At 40.3% G+C, this 24,622-nt stretch overlaps 1 protein-coding gene across 1 annotated transcript in view; it reads right to left on the reverse strand.

The window, feature by feature from the left end:
- The window catches only part of FAM135B (family with sequence similarity 135 member B), a 132,583-nt gene extending 108,241 nt beyond the window's left edge, over positions 1 to 24,342 (reverse strand). Inside the window, exon 1 of the mRNA XM_061995282.1 lies at positions 24,266 to 24,342. Coding sequence (XP_061851266.1) covers positions 24,266 to 24,342 — 77 coding nt within the window. The remainder of the gene's footprint in view (positions 1 to 24,265) is intronic.
- Positions 24,343 to 24,622: the final 280 nt, after the last annotated feature.

Genomic DNA, 24,622 nt, shown 5'->3' on the forward strand with positions numbered 1-24,622 from the left:
AACTGCTGACTACAATACAGGCTGGGATACCAAAATGAAATGAAGAACCACTCTAATAACAAGATTGCTTTCACCCTTCCTTTGAATGAATGGACTAGGTGTAATGACATAAAGGAGCTAGGTCTTCATCTTATTTTAACCTTTCCCTGATCATCCCCTTAATTTTGGCAAATTCAATTGCATGTCAGAGACATTCTAGAAGTCATAAACAGATATTTTCTAGTGTGTCCACCCAGCTTAACTGCTCTAAACAAAAATTAAATAGAAAAGTCATAGAAATCTAAGGAATTCTTAGGCTAAAGTTAAACTCTAAGGTTAAAAGTCCAGATGTAAGGAGACTCTGAAGACTGGTAATGTCTGCAGTACTAAGAAATGCACCCATAGTTTGTAGGCAACCAAACATGTTTTCAGTTCTTAATGAAAACAATGACACTGGTCTGTTACTAATAAATTATTTATTGTAGATGGTTTGTCACTTGATGCCAAAAGGTCTGGCTTTGATAATGCAAAGGCATAAAGCAATTCCAGTATAAGCCATCATGGAATTAGGTACATTTTGCTAAAAGAAAGACTTTGGAGAATAGTCAAGAAGACACAAGAGGCTTCTGAATAACCAGTTGTTTCAAGATTGTGCAATTTTGCATGTGTGTGCATTGCAATGCTTTGAAGTGACAAATAAGATTATTAGCAAAGAAAGACAGTAATGTAGAGGATCTCAGATAAAAGTCCTCCAACACTCCAGTGACATTAATGGAAAGAAACACCCAGTGCATTGAAAGTGTTAAAGGCTGAAACAAAGATTAAATTAAAAGTTAAATAGGAATAGAAGTGCTCGCAATTTATCAGTTTATTCCTTTGCAAATGGAGTATTTCCCTGAAAATCTTAAAAACAAGTCATTTTTCAATGGAAGTTTCAGGCAAAACATTAACGACAGCTCCAAAGAAGGTTATAAATTTCACAAGCAGAAATTGCACAAAGAACAGCTTCAGTTTGGTCAGAAAAAGCTGAAGATATTCTCATATCAGTTTCACTAGACCTCTTTTTGTCCAGCTAAAATAAACATCCTTCACAGACAAAACTATTAAACTCCATTTCCTGGATTTTTTTAAGACACGTATCAAAGTTCAGGTCATAAGACAAGGAAATTTTATGCATTCCTCCTCAGAGGTTTCTCTGAATCTTTGCAGGCAGAGAGGAATTGTCAAACAGTGACTTTATACCTAAGCAAAAACATGAAAATGAAAGTTCCTATTCCCGCATTGTGGAGTTGGATGTTACTCCGCAACATTCAGTGCATTGTAAGGAGAGATTTCCTGATCAAAATACAGGTCACTGCTAGATGAAGAGTCCCATATATTTTCTTTAGCAGTGAACACAGATAAATATCTCAGCTTCCCTACTCCACTGCCCTACATACCCCTCTGTTGTGCCAGTACATTTATTAATAGTGAGAACAAGAGGAAAAACATAATGTCATGGTTTAGGCCTATCCAGGGACAATAGACCACAATTAGACTCAAGTACCACAGACTTCAGAATTGCCAAAGGGCAGGGAGAGCTTAATTGCCGCTTATGGTCCAGGACAAAACAGACCAGGCTACTCGGCTTGGGGAAGGAAACAGGAAATGATTTAATACAACACCAACTAAAGCATGACCATAAAACCCCAAAACATAACAAACATAACACAACACAGAGTGGTACAATGATGAAGTGTCCAACCAGCTCTTTAAGAACACCTTCTCCCCACTCCTCCCCTATTCCTTGGCTCAGTGCCCTGATCTCGGTGTCTTTTTCTCCTCCCCGGCTGAATGGCTCAGGGGGACAGGGAGTGGGGGTTTCGGTCAGTCTATTCCTGATGGCTTCTGCCATTTGTCTCTCCTTGGGGCACATGAGCTCCCACCAGTCCTCCCTGCAAGTCCATGGGATACTTCACACACACACAGCCCTGCACAGGCTGCTCCGACACGCATTTATCCCAAAGGCCGCAGCTCCTCTGTGCCTCTCGTGTGGGGCTACTCTGCGGCTCGCAGGCTCCAGCACGGCCTGTGCCATGGCCACCTCCTCACACAGTCTCTCACCCATCTGGGTGCACTCACATAGAGCTGCTGGTAGCTCTCAGTCCTGCCATGGTGCTGCATGGGTTGCATGGGTTGCATGGGTACAGTCTGCATTCTCAACACGGCTTGCAAGGGGATCTCTGTTCTGGTGCTCCTCCTTCCTTCCTCCTTCTCTGACTGTGGGGTCCATGTGGCCGCTTCCATTTTGTACCACTCTTACACTTCCTCCCAAGGGCTTCAAATTCCCGTCCTTAAATAGTGATGGCAGAGGCCCCAGATTGGCCCAGTTGGGCCGGAGGTGGGTGTGAACCCAGGAGCCAGAGGAAAGTCAGAGAACTCTTTAAAGGGCACTGCAGCCCCCTCCCCCTCTTACCAAGCAAAAGAGGCTCCTCACAAGACATGACACAGAACCATGTTAATGTAAGCATAAATAACAAATAAAACACTCTTTCTGTCAGTACCTCTACAAAAATCCACACTGTTGTATGACTGAATACTATGCTCAGTCCCTGCTAACAGGATGATAGATGGAAAACAGTGTTGACATGCTAAGACAACTCATTCTATTATATTGACATACTGTCTGAACTAGAAATGGCATAAATCATGCTGAGAAACAAGAGGTATAGCTGATCGTACAGTGCTTCTAGTCTTCCTCAGAATCAAGCAAACCATCTCTGGCTGGCTTTAAATACTCTCATCAATAATTGGCGTCACATAGAGTGGTCATCCTCACCAGCCTCTGAGGGATCAGTTTAGTGTCCTGAGCTCTCCAAAAGTCTGCATGACCTGTTCTTAGCTGAGTGGAACATTTGCTGCATGGACATTGAAACAGCAGAGCCTTGAGGGTCGGTTGCCATCTTGGTAGACACAATTGCACAGACATGGCTTCTCCCTCTTTGCATAAGTAGCTGGTGTCTGCATTTCAAGCAAGGGCTTTGTCTCTGCCTGGCTTATTGAAACTCTCCAAAAGTAAATCAGGAATGAACAGAAAATGTACAAAGAACAGGAAGAGAACCTGGAGGTAAAAATCTACACATAATACTGGAAAATCAGACTGAGGTAAACATTGCAAAAGCTTCCAAAATAGTTAAAGGAGGTCCTCCACCTTAAAAGTGGAGGAAAGAACTCCCTAATAGTAATATGTGGCTGACTGCAGTGATAAATGAGATTGCCTCCAAAAATAACAAGATATTTTGCCTTTCTGCTTACTTTTTATTTTGTATGAGAAGCATAGATAGCAAGGCTAAAGGGAAAGAGTACAAAGCTTTGAAAAAGGTCACAGTGAGGGTGAAAAAATCAAAGAGGTCGGCATGCTTAGTGAAGATGATGCTGGAAAACCTTGGCAGAAGCGGTATGTGAACCGGACACTGTGTAAGACAGATTACCAAGAAATCCAAAAAGGCCCATAGGTCTATTGGTGAGCAGAAGCTAAACAGTCATCTTGTAACAGTGCTGAAATGGGCATCACTGTGGGTCCCTGAGAGTAGCCCATACATAAGGCTTTATGGCATATTTTAAGGAAAGAATATAATTATTAATGAGAAAATGCAATACAATCCTTATTTTACTACAATTAGGCAAAGTCTGGCTCATTAGAGTTAGGCTAGCTATTACCTCTGAGTAAACTTTTTGTGGTTGATTGGTTAGAGGGGTTTTTTTTAAGACAAGAGCAGTGCAAAAAAGCTTATTTAGACTTCAATAAAGTGGAGAGACCACAGAACGTCACTAGCTAACGTAGAACAGGAGCTGTGAAGGGAAGATCAGGAAACAAGCAGTTGATTTTAAGAAAATAACTAAAGAAACTTGGCACACTTAACTCATCAAAACACACACTGGGAGAAAAAACATCAGGAAGCAAGAAGAGTGAGATACAAGAAAGTACAACATTGGCACAGGAAAAACCATATATAAACTGTCCATGAATAAGTGCAATTTAGACAGAAGAAGTTGTAGCTGGCAAAGGAGTAAGACTGAAACAACCTCCTAACAGAAGCAGGAGGGAAACTGCCAATTTTCTTTTAGAGGAAGCTAAGTAAATTTCCAAATGATTTATAGAACATGAATCCTTCTTATTTGCAGGACCAATGTTATTTATACAGACAGTGAATACCACCCCAAGCCCTTTCTCTCTTGCGAGACAGACTGCATGGGTCACCCTAGCAGCAATGACTTTGCCATGACCACCTTCACCGGCCATTTGTGAATTGCTCATCTCTAAAATTAAATAGATAATTTTAATATTCACTGTGTTTTCCTGTGCCCAGACACATATTAATCCCTGATGACCTGTACTGACTCACCTCGCATGCTGACGTTAAAGCTTCTCTCAGGAGCCTGACTCGGCTTAATGGATATTTTGAGTTGATGCAGCCCCCTTTTGCATCCCTTTTCAAGAAGAAGAGCTACTGACACCTCTCAGCTTCTTGGCACTGTGGTCAGACCTCCTCTCAAGAGCACCAAGTTCACTCTCAGAAGTTGAGTGCTCAGTGATCAGGTAGGGTGCAGAGAGTTGGGATATTTTCCTTGTTAATCTTTCCATTGCACTCAAATGCATGGAAGAAATATTTAATATCAAGAGAATAAAATGTTTTAGCTTCAGATAACTCATCATGGACTCTCTAGTGATCTAATTATACCACAGGGCAGTATCTAATCTCAGAGGATTTACATCATGGAATGACAGAATGAGGGGGTCGGAAGGGACTTCTAAAGATCAGCTAGTGCAACCCTCTGCTCAAGCAGGTCTGCCTAGATTAGGTCACTCAGGAATATATCCAGTCAGGTTTGGAAACCTCTAGAGAAGGAACCTCAACTCCTCTTTAATTTCACATGAAACAATGGATGATTTTCCGTGTTTGCAGTTATAATGTTTTAGGTTACATATCTAAACATGTCAATAATATTTCACAGATCTATAAAGCGCATGAGTGAAACAGCAGTGCCCTGTAAGCATCTACCCCTGGTTCACAGAATCACAGAATCTTAAGGGTTGGAAGAGACCTCGAAAGCTCATCTAGTCCAATCCCCCTACCAGAGCAGGACCACTTAGAGTAGGTCACACAGGAACTCATCCATGTGGGTTTGGAATGTCCCCAGAGAAGTAGACTCAACAACCCACCCGGGCAGCCTGTTCCAGTGCTCTGTCACCCTCACAGGGAAGAAATTCTTCCTTGTGTTTCTTTGGAATCTCTTGTGTTCCAGTTTATACCCATTTCCCATTGTCCTATCATTAGACATCATTGAGAACAGCCTGGCTCCATCCTCCTGACACTTAATCTGTATATATTTTTAAGCATTAATGAGGTCACCCCTCAGTCTCCTCCAAGCTGAAGAGCCTCAGCTCCCTCAGCCTTTCATCAGAAGAGAGATGCTCCATTCCCTTCATCATCTCTGTGGTCTTGTGCTGAACTCTCTCCAGCAGCTCCCTGTCCTTCTTGAACTGATGGGCCCAAAACTGGACACAAGATTCCAGATGCTTTACTGACTGCTTTATATAAAGATATTTTGGTGTGCTCTTTGGTTTCTCAAGGAGGAGTACATGGGAAAAAGAGACGATTTTACACTTAAGGTTGAAGACAAATAAGACTATAGACCATATCAGAAAAAATAAGAATAAAATAGAGATTGCGAAAAAGGCAGGAAGAGTGAAGGAGAGCGGTTGGCTGAACCAAAAAGGAGTTGGTGAGGGGAAGGTGCTTTAGTTTTTGTTTCTAAGCACCCTACTCTACTTTTAAGTATCAATACATTCATTTTCTCCAAATCAAGTCTGTTTTGCCTGTGGTGCTAGCTCTCTGTCTTTGTCTTATCCTGACAGCTTTTTTATTGTCTCACTCTATTCTGTTGAGGAAGAGAAGTGAGAGAGGATGGTTGGGATCTGACAGCTCAACACCCAGGTGCTGAATTAAGCTTGGAAAGGATTTGGAGCACGTCTCAGATGAAGAAGGGCTGAGGGATCTGGAGCTGTTTAGCCTGGCGAAAAGAAGGCTCAGGGGAGACCTTCTCACTTTTTACAACTACCTGAAAGGAAGTTGTAGTGAGATGGGGGTTGGTCTGTTCTCCCTAGTAACAAGCAATAGAACAAGAGGAAATGGCCTCAGGTTGCATCCGGGTAGGTTCAGGCTGGATCTGAGGAGGAATTTCTTTGCTGCAAGGGTTGTCAGGCATTGGAATGGGCTGCCCAGGGAGATACTGGAGTCACTGTCCCTGGAGGGGTTTCAGAGACGAGTGGATGTTGCGCTGGGGGATATGGTCTAGTAGTTGATAGGGCTGGGACAAAGGCTGCACTCCATGAGCTTAAAGGTCTTTTCCAGCTGAAATGATTCTATGAATTCCTGTGTTTTTCCTGTCTGTTTAATTGCAAGTCCAGCTGTGATATCTCCTAATTTTTACTGATCAAATTACCTTTATATTACTGTATTTGGTCTAATGAAGCTGCAAACTCTCTTTCATCACAAGTGCTTCCTGTTCTGCCTCTAACTGTTCCTTTAGCAGTTGATCAGAACTGCATTCTGTAGATACGGCCATGTCTTGTATCATCCAATTTAAACTGTAGAGCAGACATCTGAATCGGGTTACTGTACTGTTGCTGTTGTAATCTTTCTTCATTTTGTTTTAATCCTGTTTCCACTTTCTTAATGTTTTGTACTTCTTGTTCCAGCTAACTTACAGTCTCCAAGATGTCAGTACCTCTGCTCTCCAGCTCTTGTATCTGTGCCGCTAGTTTCTCTATTTGTCACAAGTTGTAAATTCTTGACGATTTTATTCTTTCTCTAATAAAAACTTGCTGTATTCATCAATCTTCTATTTTATTTCTGCTTGCTAAATTTCCATCTCTCATTCTCTAAGCATTCTAGAAATCTTTGATGTTACTGTAGGTTTTAACTGTTCTTCCAATCTCTCGGTTTCATGCATCTCATTAATTCTTCCTTTCTATAGCCTACTTATCCATCAAGTGCCACTGGAATTTACTTGTTTAGATATACAAGCTCAAACAATTCCTTAGTCAAGTCCTGATTACTATGCAGTTGTTTTCCATGTTCTGCATCCTATTTTTTCATTTGAGAGGGCAAGCTCAAATGATCTTTTCCTGTCTGACATTGAAGCTGTAATTTCTCTGCTAAAAATTCCACTTCCAGTCCTATAAAGTATTTATGATAGGAACCAAGAAGATGCATGATTTCTTTTACAGTTTTGTGGCCGATCACTTCGTTTTTATTCTCTTTTGGTGGTGTAAAGGGGATGTGAAACATCAATAAAATACTGCTATATTTGTACAAAAACTGCACAATTCACACTGCTCCATGTTCAAACCACCAAATATTGAAAACTCTTCACATTTCCTAGCTGTTTGAGTGTTTCTGATCCTGTACTGAGATCTTTCGTCTTTTATAACAGAGAATATACTGACCTTTTTGTTTTATTTCTTTATGTTACATATATGACACAGTCACGTCTTAATCTGTGTTTACGTTTTACAGGAGTTACCCTTATAAACAAGACTGTCTCTTTAAATTAAGATCCTCATTTTGAGAAGAGCTGAACTATTCCAACACGATTCTATTTAACAAGAGAAAATCAAGTTGTAGTGAGTTCTAGGAATCAGGATCCAAAAGAGAACAGGATAAAACTCCTCTCTCAAACGTATCAAGACATCTTAGGAAATGAAATGTCTGTCAGAGTTCAAAAAGCACTGGATGATGCTCTTAGTCATATGGTTTAGTTTTAGGTTGTCCTATGAGGAGTGGGGACTCTATAATCCTTATGAGTCCCTTCCCCAGAACACCCAGCAAGAACAAATGAAGCTTCATTTCATCAGAAACCATGTGAATGGTGACTTTTTGTACTTTTCTACTTCAGCTTATTCATATCTATTAAATGAGTGCTATAGAGTACCTCTTGTTTGCACCTAGAAGAGTTAAGAGTTCTCTCTCTGAGATTATCACAGTGTAAGGTTTTCCAAGTGCTTCAGTTAGAGGACCACAAAATATATCAATCTCTAGCTGTTCATATAATATAAGAACAGGTTGAGAAAGGTTATAACTTGACTGTGAGGCTAAATGTAGCTGTTTTCAGGGTTTCTTATTGCCTTTTAGACAAGGATATAAGTGTTCATATCCTTACTGGGGTCCTAATTTTTCTGCTCTTTCGTTTTCTGTCTCAATTTTCCAACTATAAAGCATATTTCTTTCATTTTTCATTTTCTGCTGTTCACAATTCTTCATACTGCCCACTCCTCTTCACTTCTACTTTACTATGCTGTCTGAAAAGGGAGAAAAGGGAAAAGCTTTAAGAGTGTGGATATGGGACCAAATAAAAGGCAGCACTGATACCTTGATGAGCGTAAAAGGGCAAGAGCCCCTGAGGTGAGCCTAAAAGGAGATGTAAAGAGTGCTGGTTGGTGTAATTGTCAGAGAGCTGCAGGGATGCAAGGGCTGGAGCTTTTATGGCCTTTAGGGTTGCAAGTGTCTGCAGGGAAGAGATGCTCTGATGAAATCTACAAGAAGCTAGAAGTACAGAAATGATCAAGGTTGTGGCTTGCCTGGATCCAAATAAAAGCTTTGCTTCAAAAGCATCAAGTGCAAAGTGCAGTCTGATTCAGTCTGAAATATGGGAGCTCTCTGGTTAGTGCTATTGCTCATTTGCCAAAAGTTGTTTATAACCTTTTGTGCTTCATACCAAAGCATGCAGCTTTTGAGAGCTTCCAGCCCTAAATCCTGGACTTAAAGACATATCTATCTGTGTTTGATCCTGGGATGTTCTAAGCACCTTCAGACGATGCTGAGAACCCTTACATAGTTTGATTGGTTGAGAATGAATCACACCAAGTACCTCTTAGGAGTGCATAACTGGACAGCATTTGTTGTTAAAGCAGGATTTTCTGTCAGAAGATAAAAATTAAAATAGAGGCCTGCCTTGTGTTCAGAATTTAAAGATTCACCCTTGTAGATTGTATAACTCCCTTTGTCATTTTACTGTCTGTCTGCAGGCTACATCTTCCTTGTAGGTGAGAAGTTTGCCTTCAGTAGACCAACTATGCCTTCTGATTAGAGGCAAGGACTACGTTACTTGCTGTACTGCAAGGGGGGTATGGATTGCCTTTGTCTTACACTCTTAATTTTAGCCCTAACTTCATCAAATGTTAAAGAGCCTGGAGATAAAACCGAGGTGAGAATCATTGAAAGTTAACGTGATAAATGGCTGTGGAGTCTAGATTGGAGTGCCACAGTCATGTTTGACTAACCTGCTGTCCTGCCCTGCCACAGCAGCTGTTGGCATTGTGGAGGAAGCTGTCAGACAGACCTGTCACTTTGTTCAATGTTTTTGAAGGCTGAGGAAAGCCTTCCTCTTACTACTACCAATGGCTTTTAAAGTGAGGGAAGGGTTCCCTGGGCTGTCTGAGGTGTTCCTCCTACTGCCAAAAGGGTGAGAAGGAAATGCTGATGATGAGAATGATGATGACTGCTATGAACAATCACTTACCAGCAGATAGCTCCTATGCCACACACTCTCACTCCCTCTTTCTGGGACTCTTCTATACCCTCCAGGAGCCTGTGGTAGAGCTAGGTCAGAAAGGCTTCCTGAAAGACCATTTATTGATAATATGTCTGGATTGATGTTTGTAGGTGTGTGAACGTTCTCAGGAAACATCGCACAAACAAAAATGTTTGAAGTATGTTTGTTCCAAAGTTTACATTTGAGTTTTATGGGGTTTTTGATCCCTGCACAATGTAACAGTAAGAATGATTTTCCATTTTCTTAATTAAAGAGTACATTTAAAATCATTAAGAGCTTTAATGATAATCCACCTTGTATTGTCTTCTGACTCAATTTACTTCCATCTCCTGTAACAATGGAGTTAAAGATCAAAATATATGTGACTCTCTGTGGCATAGTGGCAAACTCTTTGGCTGCAGAATGAAATATTCTGACCTTGTATGTAAAGAAAAATATTTTTGTAATTGCAAACATTGTGTATCTGTGATGGCTTAACCTTGGCTAAGGGACAAACTCCCACCCAGCTGTTCACTCACTCATTAATAGGGCAGGGGGAGAAAATAGGATGAAAAATCTCATGGGTTGAGGTAAGGACAAGGAGATCACTTACCTGGTGGCATGAATAACAAAGAATTAATCTGGGGAAATTTAATTTACTGCCAATTAAAGCACATTTTGGTAGTAAGAAACAAACCCAAGCATTGAAACAATACCTGCTCTCCATCCCTTTCCTTGAACGTTGAGGGACAGGAAGGGATAGAAAGTACTTGTGCCTCCCTTGCCACCCACCTTTCCCAAGTCCCACTTTCAGCCCTTCACTCCCAGCTGCTCTCCCCTGCGGGGCACAGGGTGGGCTTGGGGTTGTGGTGGGTCCATGGCAGCCCCTCTGGGCCACTTCTCCCTCCTTCCCCTCTCCCTGTTCCAGCACAGGCCCTTCCCCAGGCTGCATCCTTCAGGACCAACCTGCTCCCACTGGGGCTCTCACAGCCGCAGCTCCTGCAGGAAATCTCCCCCCTGCTGTGGCCTGGGGCCCTGCCTGGGCTGCAAGGTGGCTCTGTGCTCCTACAGGGTCTCTCCAGGTCTCTCCTCCCCTCCATTTGCCCCTGGTACTCCTTGCTTGGCTGAGGGGCTCAGCTGTATCCTGCAGCGAGACTGGCTGGGACCAGCCCAGGGCAGCCACAGCATCTCCCCACAGAGACCACCTGCCTACACCTGGGCACAGACACCTAATACTCTGGATGACACTTGCCTCTTCAGCTTTCCTCTTCCCTACAAACTCTGTTTGAAGAGATAAATCAAGAAATTGACCATTTGAATGAGCAGACGAAGAGGCTCCAGACTTTCAGACGCAGGTGCATTTCTTCTACCCTGGGACTAGGTACAACCAAATCAGAGCCTCTCATGGAAATCATCCTTCTCCTCCTCGAAGTACTTTTATCATTTTTACTTTCTGCATCAGATTTTCTCTCCTACTTTTTCTCAGGAAGTGGATCATCTCTATTTCCACCCACTCACCCCACACAAACAAAACCAATTGCTAAATGCGGGATCTTACCCAAATTTACCTATTTTTCTCTACTGAACTGTTGGCAGCAGTGAAAGGATTTTTCCCCCTCTTCCAAGAAAGATGAAAACTCTCTTCTAAAAGTACACTTGGTGCTGGCACAAGCCTGACAGTTATATAGATGTAAATCCTTTTTTTTTTTTTGTGGAGTGGATTCATCCCTAATAGCTGCATTGCAACCTCTTCATAGTGTTTTTTATCAATATGAGTGCTCTCTGCTTTAAAGAAAATCTGTACATAGAGGTGAAAAGAGTTTTCATTCCCACCTGCATCACAAATCTGTCCACTCTGCTAAAGCTCTGACTTCATTTTTGAGCTAATGTTAAAAACATTCATTTTCAATGTGTAAGAAATCACAAAAAAGTTGTGTTTCAGAAATTTTCTCCCAGGTACAAGTTTACACAGAAGACAGAATAAAACCTGAGCAGTACTGAAAAACACAACAGTAGAGACATTCGATGTGTCTGCCTGACGTGCCATGAAGTCCTGGAAATGCCAAGAGTTTTTATCCAGTTAAGTTTATACCAGTGAAGCCTCCAAGTTTGTTGCAAATCTGCCCTTGGTACAAAGAGATTTTTTTTCCAAAACAGCTAGAAGTGAAACACATGTTAGTATTCCACCAGGACCCATAAACCAAATACTCCTCATAGAGTCATAGCTCAGGATGGAAGCAACCTTGAAAGCACTCTGTTCAGCCTTTCATGGGAAAGGGAATGTAGGGGAAATCTTACAGACCACCCATCCAGGCTGTATCTTCCCAGTTTGTCTAGGTATAGGCTGTGGGAAACAATGTTGAACACATTGCTGAAGTTCAGTATCACATCTGCTCAGTCAAGGTCTACGTAGACACTTTCCAGAGAAGAGAGTGCTGCTAGACTTTTCTGCAAGGTTTAGTTCCCTCCCATGTCTGAGATCATCTGCATCTTTTATCTTGTCTGTGCTTATCCATATGGTGTTGTTTTCATTCCTGCTGAGGCTGTTCCTGTTTTCAGTGAATAAAAATACCAACTGGATCACAAATCAGCACTGTATATTAGCCATTAACAGAAGCAGGAATGAAAACTAAGGACCTCACTGATACAAGTGAATTATCTGAGATGGAGCTACACATTGCTATTTCTATAACCCTTTATCCAATAGGATGACTCACCTAACTTGTTCTGTTCATTTGTTATGTATTAGATAAACTGACTTGTGAATTCCAGCCTGGAAAGCAAAACACCTAAACATTTGGTCTGATAACACTAAATGCCACCAGAATTCAGTCTCTCTGTGGATCTGGATCTACATGCCAGCATTTCAGATAGACAGATATGTGACCACAAATATCTGAATGACAGATAAAAGAATAAAAGAATGACAGATATGTGAATTCTTTTATCAAATATATGATAAAAAGGGAGCCAGACTGCCTCAAACCTTTATCACAAGCAAATCTAGAAAGAGTCTCAGATGGTGCCTCAATCTGTAAAGCCGCTATTTCATTGCAGCTGAGTAAATGTTAATTTCATCTAGATAATAATTCTGGCAACAGACTAATTTTAAGAATATACTTTTCACATGAGGAACAACATAAAATCTGTTCATTCTTTCTTTCTCCAACCAAATAAATTAGCCACCTACCTTAGAGAATTAAAGCCACACATTCTCCCTTTAACTGCGTTCCTACTATCATTCATCTTTGTCAGGACTTTGAGTACTTGAACTCAGTATATTTTGTACTTTGCAAATTTTGCTAGCAAACAATCCTGTAAAATAAACCTTTGGCTTGGATCATCCTAAAAACATAACATCTATACACAGGAAACAAATAGGCTTGACTATCAACTAAGTTCTTCAGAGTTGAGAATGGTATCTTGGAATGCATCAAGAAGAATTGGACCAGCAAGTCAAGGGAGGTTCTACTCCCCTTCTACTCTACCCTGTTGAAACCTCATCTGGAATCCTGTGTCCAGTTCTGGGCTCCTCAGCTCAAGAGGGACAGGGAAGTGCTGGAGAGAGGCCAGCACAGGGCCACCAAGATGATCAGGGGACTGGAACATCTTTCATATGAGGAAAGGCTGCAGGAACTGGGGCTGTTTAGTCTGGAGAAGAGGAGACTGAGGGGAGATCTCATTAACTTTTATATTGAATCTGCAAGAGGACAAGGGGAAATGGGATGAAGTTGGAACACAAAAAGATCCATTTAAACATAAAGAAAAACTTTCACTATTCAGGTGAAGGAGCCCTGGCACAGGCTGCCCAGGGAGGGTGTGGAGGCTCCTTCCTTGGAGGTCTTCAAGACCAGCCTGGATGTGTTCCTGTGTGACCTGATCTAGGTGGATCTGTTTCTGCAGGGGATTGGATTAGATGATCCCTAAAGGTCCTTTCCAACCCTACCATTGTGTGATTCTGAGACACAAAATTGCACATAGGGCTGTAGATAAGAAACCTTGCAATATGAAATTATATCCCCATTGAAATACAATATTCTCTTGCTACGTAGATTAGACAGACATCCAAAGGCATGAACGATTGGTCCCTAGAGAGATCTCACCAAGTCAACAAATAGACTGATATGTGTCTGGGATAGTTACCCTTTTCATCAGTTAGGACACATAGTTTTTAATGCTTATAGACCTTTTCTGTTAAGGGATTTTGCCTTTTTTCCTTATCCACTTGTTGAACAAAGCAGGGATGCTCTTATCTGAGAATCTTCACACCCAGTCACTTCCCTTAAACTCTAGTAGGTCTGTTACATTGATTTATTTCTCTCTACTGCTTCACAGAGTTTATCTCGTGAGAAGGATATGTGAGTCTTGGAAATATCTAAACCAAAGAGAATATGTTAAACTGGTCAGAAAAACAATCCAAACTATATTAATTATCCACAGTACAGACACCACTCCAAACAGTCACATTATAAACTGACTTCTCATTTGTTGCAGGACATCATTATAAAGAATTGTTACACATAGCCAAATGGAATAAAGAGATTAATAAGAACAGTTCATTTTTCAACTGCATTTTATTTGTAATACCTTTTCTTGGCAGATGTTATCCCCACAAATAAATGAATGTGCTGAAGTAACAAAGTGGACAGGTATTGATGGTAGAAATTGATCTGCATTTGTTAATGTACTTTTGCTGCAGCAAGCACATTAAGTAATTAAAGTGCTAAAGAAGATCATCCCATCCAGACATACAATATACTATGTTCCATTAATGCAAGGACAAAGGCCAACTGTTTTTTCCATTGCATCTCAAGTGCACACCATATAGCTTGATTGCCTTCATAGAATTAAACCATCCAGTTATACAAACAGTTGTTATCTCGAGGCAACTTTAAAGGATGAAGTGTCAAAAAAGAGTAATGGTTTTGGGTTTCCAAAGTAAGCCATTTGAAAAGGATCTAATGTGAGATGTTGTACAGTTTTCCATCATGAAAATTAGACTTTGGGAGGGACCTGGGAGTGTTGGTTGACAGTGGCTGAACATAAGCCAGCAGTGTGCCCAGGTGGCAAGAAGGCCAAGGGCATCCTGGCCTGTATCAGGAACAGTGTTGTCAGCAGGAGCAGGGAGGTGATCATTCCCCTGGACTCAGCTTTGGTGAGGCCACACCTCAAATGCTGTGTCCAGTTCTAGCAAGGTGGGGGTTGGTCTGTTCTCCCTAGTAATAAGCAATAGAACAAGAGAAAATGGCCTCACATTGTGCCACAGAAGGTTCAGGCTGAATCTGAGGAGAAATTTCTTTGCTGCAAGGGTTGTCAGACATTGGAATGGGCTGCCCAGGGAGGTGCTGGAGTCACCATCCCTGGAGGGGTTTCAGAGACAGATGGATGTTGCGCCGAGGGAAAGGATCTAGTGGTTGATAGGGCTGGCACAAAGGCTGAACTGGATGATCTTAAAGATCTTACAGCTGAAATGATTCTATGATTCCATATGTGGAAAATAAGCCTGAGACACTCTGGAACAAACTTTTCCCATGCACAATGATGTTTTCTGTCATCATAGCATCTGAATATTTGTGATTGTACCCTTTTAAGAACAATGTTCTGAGTTATTATTACTACTGCCATGTTTGAATATAATAGCAGATGAGCTAAAAGGCTGTTCAACTCCACCTCAAGAAATTTCCTGAACTCATTACTCACTCCAACAGATAATAATGGTCATATATCCTCTAGGTTTGGAACAGTTAATTAAAATGCACCCTAAAGTGTTGAAGTGTATGGACAGTATTGCCAAGAGACAGGATTTCATAAAAAATATAAGTCAGGGCAATAGAGCTGAATGACAAGTCCTAGCTGCTAGGTAGTGCTTCCTCTTTGAAAATGATAGGGATGTAACAGTGAGAGAAATTACTGGTGTGGGGTTTTTTATTTCAACCCTAGTTTTCTTGGCAATACGAATTTTTTCACATATAGTTCCCAACAATCACTAATGCAGAGCTGAAACCAGGCATTTGCAGTATCAGAGGGACACTCATGGACAACAGAGTTATTTAAAACAAACACATATTTGAAAGCCCAGAAACGTTACATGAGTTTGAGAGCTTATGAGAACTCCATATGTCATCATACCACTCCTCAGCTCAAATGGGCCAAATTCACCACCTGTTCTGCTCCCATTTGGTGCCCATGCAGCACAACAAGAACTGTATGTGGAGAGAGTACTCACTTCAGTCACCTTTCACACATGGGATGGCAGCTGATTTTTTTTTGGTCATGAACTCTATATTCACTAAAACAACTTATTTGAAAGTACAAGTTACACAATATTCAGCAAATTGACTGCTGCTGAGTTACAAGTGACAGGGGAAAGAAGTTTCTGTGTTATCTGTCATTCGCTTTCTAGCTTGCTTTCTGATCCTAGTCTTGTTAGAGTTGTCTCAGCTTTTTCCTACCTTAAGAAAGATATTTTGAAGAATTGGTAAAAGTTTTAAAGTGATTTCTGATCCAAAGACAAAAGAGGTTGATACGTATCCAGAGCATGGTTTGGTATAGATACTCTGGCTATCCAGGTGGAAAGCTTTCCACACAACAGGATGTAAGGATACAGACAGAGAAGGCATTCTGCTTGCTCCTGGAGACTAACATTAAAATATATCATACAGAAAGTGCTAGGCAAGACGAATGTCATGCAAACAGATGGGATCCACTCTCTTAGGGAATAAAAATGCAAGGTGTGATATTAAAGTCTTGGATAAAAATATTATAGTTAAAAAGAGGAGAAAAACTAAAATGAAACTTTTGGGATTTAGCCAGTTGTTAATGCTCATCAGTCATTAATCTGGAAGACAGCTCATTCTATCTTCTGTAACATTAAAAATTGATCACCATAAGATTTTCTTCAAAGCTTTTGGTGATTAATTGGGCAGTGCTTTGCCAGTTTTTATGAATTCAACTCATAAAAAGATTTCTACAAGCAAAGATTTGGAATGTACAGCACTATCCTATGGAGTTCCACAGAGTGGCTGTCATCACTCTTAAGAAAAGTCATTAAATTCAGCAAAGCAAAAGTTTTCATTTAATGAGCTAAAACTATGTCTTTGAGGTGAATTTCTACTTGAACCAATAAACTTTATACAATCAGTGATTTCTTTACATTTGTGGCTCTTGAAACAGCTGTGATCTTCATTGGTGCACTCAGGTCTAACTATTTCACCTGCTGAGTATTTGTGCTTAATGATATCATGGAGAATTGATGACATAAATCCCACAAATTCTCACAATCAGGTGATATTAAGTTGCAGCATTGAAAATTGGGCTCCTTCAGGATGTGATGCATTGTTACAGAATCACAGAATCTTAAGGGTTGGAAAGGACCTCAAAAGACCACCCAGTCCAAACCCCCTGCCATAGCAGGACCACCTACAGTATGTCACACAGGAACTCATCCAGGTGGGTTTGGAATGTCCCCAGAGAAGGAGACTCCACAACCCATCTGGGCAATGACTTCCAGTGCTCCCTTACTCTCATAGCGAAGAATTTCTTCCTTGTATTTCTTTGGAACCTCTCGTGTTCCAGCTTGTAACCACTGCCCCTTATCCTATCATTGGCCATCACTGAGAACAGCCTGGCTCCATCCTCCTGACATCTACCCTCTACATATTTGTAAACATTAATGAGGTCATTACTGAGGAACTGGACACAGTAACATCAAGGTTTGAGCTGTAGAGCATTGCATATAGATGAGAAGCAGAACTTAATTTGATTTGTAAACTGTATTTTTCAGCTAAAATCACTTCTTAATGTTAATCAAATAAACCTATTTTGTACTGTAAGCTGAGCAGCTAGATAAATTACTGGAGAACGTGGTGCTGATGATAACATAGAAAAACAGTGTCTACTGCATGGGCTGAAACGGAGTGATGCAGAAGGAAACTGCAGAATGTTGTTTCAATGCTATGGTCAGAATCATCCTAAAGTCAGGAATCATTGAGACTGGAGAGGAACTTGGGCAGTCTCCAGCCCAATGCCTGCTCCAAGCAGAACTGATTATTGAATTTGGACCAAACAGCTCAGGGCCATGTCCAGTCACGACTTTAAAACTTCCATGCATGGAGATTTCCCAGCTTCTCTGGACAGCAAATTCCAGAGCATTACTATCCTCATAGGATTTTTGTTTTTCTCCCTTGCAACGAGGAACTGTAGGAAGGGACCAGGTCTAGCTGTTCCCTCAACAGCTTGTCCTATATTTAAAGACAAGATTTGCTGCTAGTAATTATACCGTGCTTCCTCTAGGGATGTGCACAGTGTGTAACAATGTGATAACACATTCTGAACACAGATAACTTCATCTGCCTCAATTAGTTGCTGTTTGCAAAGTACTGTAGAGAGGAAAAGTGCCAGAGGAGCTGCAAAGCATCACAATCACCCTCACATGAAAACTTGGAGAAGAGCTTCCTGTTCCCTAGAATTTGCACACAAGGGACGCAGTGGGTTTTTTTTGAAGCATCTCATAGCTATTTTCTTTCCAGAGCTGCTCATTCAGTAATTTCTGAATTGTAATTTCTTTCTTGTTTAGAATAATTGCACTAACACAGTCTGTGCTGGTGTCATGTTTCTTGATTGTTCTTGTTAAGTTCAGCACTTTAAAACTGTGTCACTTCACTTGTTCTTGAGTAATCAAATGTTGCAGCACATACAAATATATCTTTTCACAAGCCTGAGGGCATAGACTCCCTTCCTCTACACACATATAAAGCTGAGTGGTTCCCAGCAGTTGACACAGGTCCATCTGTAGCTCTATGAATGAGGAACTGCAGTCAACATTGGAAGTGCAGTTTGGTATAAATGTAAATTACACCAGCTGAAATTGAAGCTCCTTTCTGACACAATTCACTAAGAAAGTCATCAAAGCAGCAATGTAAATGTCACTTGGATTGGGGTGATATTTGCTTTCCTTAATCATAGAATCACAGAATGGTAGGGGTTGGAAGGGACCTTTAGAGATCATCTAGTCCAATCCTCCTGCTCAAGCAAGTCCCCCTAGATCAAGTCACATAGGAACATGTCCAGATGGGTCTTGAAGACCTCCAAGGAAGGAGCCTCCATACCCTCCCTGGGCAGCCTGTGGCAGGACTCCCTCACCTCAACAGTGAAATAGTTTTTTCTTATGTTTAAGTGGAACTTTTTGTGTTCCAGCTTCATCCCATTTCCCCTTGTCCTCTTGCAGATTCAATGGAAAACAAAGGATGCCCCAACCTCCTGAGATCAGATAGTATCCAGATGTTAAAGGACAAAATACAACAATTAGCCAGTTCAGAGGTTACACAAACACACCATCACACTGTTGTGTGCTCTTGTCAGAAATATCAGATCAGTTCTAAGATACCTGACCCTTGGAGATGATCCCATGTCCCATAGGGGTTCACTGTACTACTCCAGTCAGGTCGTAGAAAAGGGATGATCCTTCATTTTCCATTTCTGATACAAAGTTCTACTTTGCCAAAAAAATACCCAAACCACAAAAAGAAAATTGCAGACCACCATAGTCTAAAGTTCTCTTCATCTAAGATGAAGATCTGCCAAATCTAGTGTGTGAAACATTATCTCAGGGTCCTGTTTACAACCTATCCAGGCCTCTTACTTCTGAATCTAGATTGTACTAATTCGATGATAATGCCTTGGTTAGACAACTCGTTAGGAGAGTTAGAGTTGATCTTTAGCTCAGTTCTCTGTTAACTGACATGACACAGAACCTGATCAGGACATACCTGATGTACTATTTAGGGTTAGGTAAGTCAGAGTATTGCTTATTTGAAGGAAGAAGAAAATTTTCAGAGAATAGAACATCCTACTTTATACTGACTACTTTGATCATCGGTCAATAGAGTTTGTTGACTCTCACGTCATGTGACACATAGTCTCCACTCTATTTAGTTTCCAACTTTTCCCTCTACCACTGGCTTTGGAGATTGCATCTCTCTTGATTACTCACAGAGTGCCTGAAAATTAAAGATGGATACACTAACCAAATGAGAGAATCACCTTCTCCAACTGTCATGAAAATAACTCATCACACATGATTTTCCTAAAACCAGACATTTGGTACACTTTGGGACATTGATGTTTAGCTTGCTGGACACCAACAGCTCAGCTACTTTAATGAGTAGGAGCTTGTGCTACACTACTTTCAGTCCTGTTGGTTCAGTATAGCATGTTCTTAACTATCACTGCATGACTATATGTGTAGTCATTGCCTTCTTACTCCTGAGCTTTCTCTTCTGCGTTTGTTGAGGGTTTTTTTGGAAGATATCTTCTTTCGCCTTAAAGTAAAGGTCTATTCAAGAGTCAGAGAAAAAGGTTTTCATGCCAAGGGACAACACTCATTACTCCAGAAATCTATCACTCCTCAGCATGCTTATTAGCCGCCTTCTTTTTTCATTTTTCAGCTCCATTTATATTAAAGAGAATCTATGCATCATAAATGAACTAGGTAAGTATTTTCAAAATTACATAGATTTACAGTCCAAGAGTTATTTGAATTTCATTACAGGTGGGAAGCCTGAAAAAGTGCTTATTGCTATGAACAAAGTAACAAGATTTGCCTCTCTCCTACACTTCCAAATTATCATTTTTTTTGCATCTCCTGACATGCACCTCAAAGACTCCAGGAAATAATGTCTGGATCTCTGAATCTGAGATGTATTTTCCAGATATCCCTCCTGAGAAGAAAAACATTTAATAGAATCATACAATCACAGAACAGTAGGGATTGGAAGGGACTTCTAGAGATCATTTAGTCCAACCCTCCTGCTCAAGCAAGTCCACCTAGATCAGATCAGACAGGAACGCATCCAGGCGGGTCTTAAAGACCTCCAAGGAAGGAGCCTCCACACCCTCCCTGGGCAGCCTGTGCCAGGGCTCCTTTACCCTCATAGTGAACTAGTTTTTTCTTATGTTTCAGTAGAACTTTTTGTGTTCCAGCTTCATCCCACTTGGTGATTGTCAAACCCCAGTTTGCTGTGGAAATGAGCTGCTACATTTTGTCTCTGAAGAGATGATTTCATGACTAAGTACACTGAAACACTGTTGTTTTGCCATATAAAGGGTTAGTATGATAAGGCAGAAGATCCTGTTATCAGCACCTCTGAATGGTGCTGATACCTGGTCTGACATTTGTAGGGTTTTGTCAACTCTGACACCACTGATCTTTTTTTTTCCCCAGAGCAACATTGCATTCCTTTCAGAAGAAGCTCTGGACTTCATTTTTTGCACTCTTTTAAATCATTGCCATCCCTTACACATGTAAAACACTACTGTGTTAGACACAATTGTAGCCTGGAGTGTGAGGAGTGAAAAGACTGATAAGCAATTGATCCATTGCTGTGATTGACAGCTAATAACTTAAGTTGGTCCTAGTATTATAACACATCATTGCCAGAATCCTAGCCTTATGAAGTCACTATTTCACCTTCTCTGTGCCCTCTATTCCCTCACAGACTCCAGCAGTTACTTACACTGTGAACTCAGTAGAGATGTGGATTTGGAGTTTTTTTCTCTGTCAAATAGGTTTTGAAAAGCTTTAAGAAAAAAAGGTGCAGAAGGATTGCTCCTGACAGAACCAGACAAATCAATTAATTGATCTCTGGCAGTCAGGGATAATTTTATTTCCTACTCTATTAAGTAAAATTAGAATGAGTTAGCTAATTTCACTAGAGAAAATATCTGTCACCAGTTATTAAGCAGCACATGGTGGAGAGACTTAAGGATGGAAAACTTAAAAATGTTTTTTCTTTCAGAAATTGCATTACTTATCACTCAACCCTTAGAACTCTGGCATGAAACAGCATTGCAAATCCTTTGGTTTGACCAAATAAAAGGTTCTTTCTCACCTTATAGCAGTATCTACAGCATTTAACCTTTGGTGCCAATAAACACTGACAATGTTCTGTTTGTGCTTCAGAAGAAGATAAATTCAACATTAACTGACCAAACTAAACTACCTGCAACAGTTACCTAAATGTTGTTTACTGATGGCTGTTCCTGTTGTATATGTCAGTCAACAGAACAAATAGTTACAAAAACCCCACCCTCATTACTTTTGTATGAGAGACTCTTTTTCACTCATATTGGTTAAGAAACATGATTCAAATTTCACAAGGTATAATTCAGATAGATTAAGGAGCTTCCATTTCTTCTGAAGAGGGAGAGGTGGTAACTGGCTATGTGTGTGAATGCAGAATTCAAGTGGTTTCCAGTGCAATCAAAAAAAGAGCAGGACTATTGCTGGACTAATATTTTAGACCACTTTGACTCTGGCTTATAGCCATTGATTCATGTGCTTAACCAAGTTTATTAACCATCACCTAACAGCTCCAGAAGGGCTGATTCTCCCAGGATTTTCTTGCTAAACCTTGCTGATTTATTCATTCCTTTATTTGCATGAAATGTTCTTCTCTAAAGATCTCAGTGTTGTTCCAGCTACACTATCCCTAAAGGTACCATCTTTGGAAGGACATTTAGCCAAGACTACGTGTTTTGGAAAATACATTCCTTACTTCTGCACAGTTACACAGTTTAAACCCATGAACTTCAACCTTATGTCAGTTAGGCACAGAGTAGCAGGACTGTTATGTAGTTGTGCAGCTTTTTTGATTATTGTTTTTTATTTTGTCTTTGTAACAAAGAACTAAGAAGAAAAGTAGGTGTCATAGGTTATTATTAATACTCTTCATTGGTGTTCTTGCTTTAGTTGATAAAAAAACCCAGCACATTGGGTTCCCATCAATATTACTTCTATCACTCTCTCATCTGGTAAGGCCATGTCAATCCAAGATATCCCAGGCATCTATAGTAAATATTAACAATGGTAGGAGGGGAAAAATAATAAGTATGTCCAAGTTAAAATTGAATTTGACACTTCTTCACTTTCATTCTGGGGCTGCTGAATAGGTTAAGTCTTGCAAAGGATACTGATCAGCAAATATGAGACAAAATAAAGTGTTTTGTTGGAAATGCAAAGGTCAAAACTATGGAAGGAAAGGAAATGTAATCCTGTGCAGGATACATAGAAAAAAACATTAGTATAAACAAATGAATAGAACCTATAGTGCCATGTGTTTGGAATACTAATCAGTAAAGGAAGGTAAGCACCAGGGGGGAAAAAATCAAGAGTAATTAGGAACTCATTAGTGTGACAGCAGAATATATTATCTGTGTTAGTGTGAGTTTTATACCCACACCAAAGTTGATCTGACTGTCAAAGCCACAGAAAGCATTTTATGGAAATCTTTGAATGCAAAAGCAGAGCAACATGACGAAAGCTGTGCAGCTCATCACACATTAACAGGAGAAGTGGGAAGATTCCTGGCTAACCCCTGAACATCCTACTATTTAAGTAAAAAAAAATCACTGAACCCACAGATGGGTGTGGATTTTCAAATGTGAGGAAGATCAAAGATATCACATTGAGCACTAGAAGCCAAGAAGAAAATCTATGAACTGTCTTCTAAGGTGATAAGGATCAGAATACACAGGAGACCTCTTTAAATACCTCTGATAAACCAAACACCTCAAGCATAGAGGATTTATTTTCCAGAGAACACAAGTACTTGATGCAGTCAGGATGCTTTCTAACATATAGTTGGTGGATATTATTTGGAGATATGAACAGAATGACAGGTGCCAGCTGTTAAAACAGCTTCCTTCCTCTCCTTCATTCAAGTTCACAGCATCTTTTACACATATTTCACCACAATAAAAACAAATAACAGGATGCCTATATGCAGATACAAACAGCTCTACCTAACCCATGCCAATATCTGAAACAATTCCACTTTTTTCTTGGAGGAATTGGTAATCAAGATGGATAATTTAGCTGTGAACCACCTCTGTGGCAAAACTAAGGCTTGGAAGATAATACTTAGTGTTCTGTATACACCTGTCCTCATAGATGAAAGAAACTAATATTCCACTGGATATATTGTTTTCCAAGAAACATATTCTTTTGACCTTTCTGGGTCTTCTGATTGTCTCAAAAGTCTTTCATCTTGTCTTTTCCTCACTGAAAAACAGCTGTCAAGTCCAAAGTGACAACTCCTACTTGGTCAGGCTTCTCCACTTGTACTGAGTTGCTATAAAAACTATTACGAAGAGCAGTGCAAAACAATGGGAGAAAAAGTTTAAGTAGACTAGAAGTCTAGACATATTCTTCTGATTTACAAGAATGTGGAAAAAAAGGAATTTACAGGGATGGGGCTACCAGAATCAGAGCTTTAGACAAACATGAATATTCATTTTCCCTTCTGAAATGGTGGGATACAGCTAAATTTCATTTAAACAATATAGTCATAGATTTATGATCCTAAAATGAATATGTTTTCACTACAGTTCAATGCAGCTATCATTTAGCAAAGAGTCTCAAAACCAGCCTTGAGGCACTTAAAGCAGCTATTGTATTTACATTTGAACAGATGCTTAAAATCATGTAGTGCATCACAACATTGTGTTGCAAAAGCAAAGCAGTCAGTCCGACTTTATAGTGAAAGTAATGCACATTAATCTTCTTTGACAGCAGTGAAAGCCCAATGACATCCTTCCCTGCTTTGGAGATTGTGTGAAATATAACTGCATTTGACAGAAAATAACCTTTTTTTACAGTTCTGTAAACTACTTCTCTGATATCAGCTGCAAATGAATGGAAACATCAACTTACCCTCTCTGGAAGAGGTCCACATTGTGGAATTTGTGTAGCTCCACAGAAAACTCGACCGTTCCCTGGACCTCAGACATGATTTTTTCAGGTCATCACCTAAACAACACACATACAGAGGCATTATAAACTTTTGAAGTGTTTTTCTTAGTAAATCCATGAATGGATTAATGCATTTTATTCAGCATTTTGGGGTTCATGCAAAGCTTGAAATCAACTTTAATCAGCTGGAATCTTTCCAATAACATCAGTGGGCTCCATCTTCAGGAAGACTCTCTAAAAGCCTGGTCAAAACAGTAATTAAGAGAGGTAAAAAGTCTAATTAAACCTGAGTGCAGAATGTTAATATTATGGAAAGTG

This window comes from Colius striatus, chromosome 4, assembly GCF_028858725.1.
Source record: "Colius striatus isolate bColStr4 chromosome 4, bColStr4.1.hap1, whole genome shotgun sequence".
In the NCBI taxonomy this organism is placed as follows: Eukaryota; Metazoa; Chordata; class Aves; order Coliiformes; family Coliidae; genus Colius; species Colius striatus.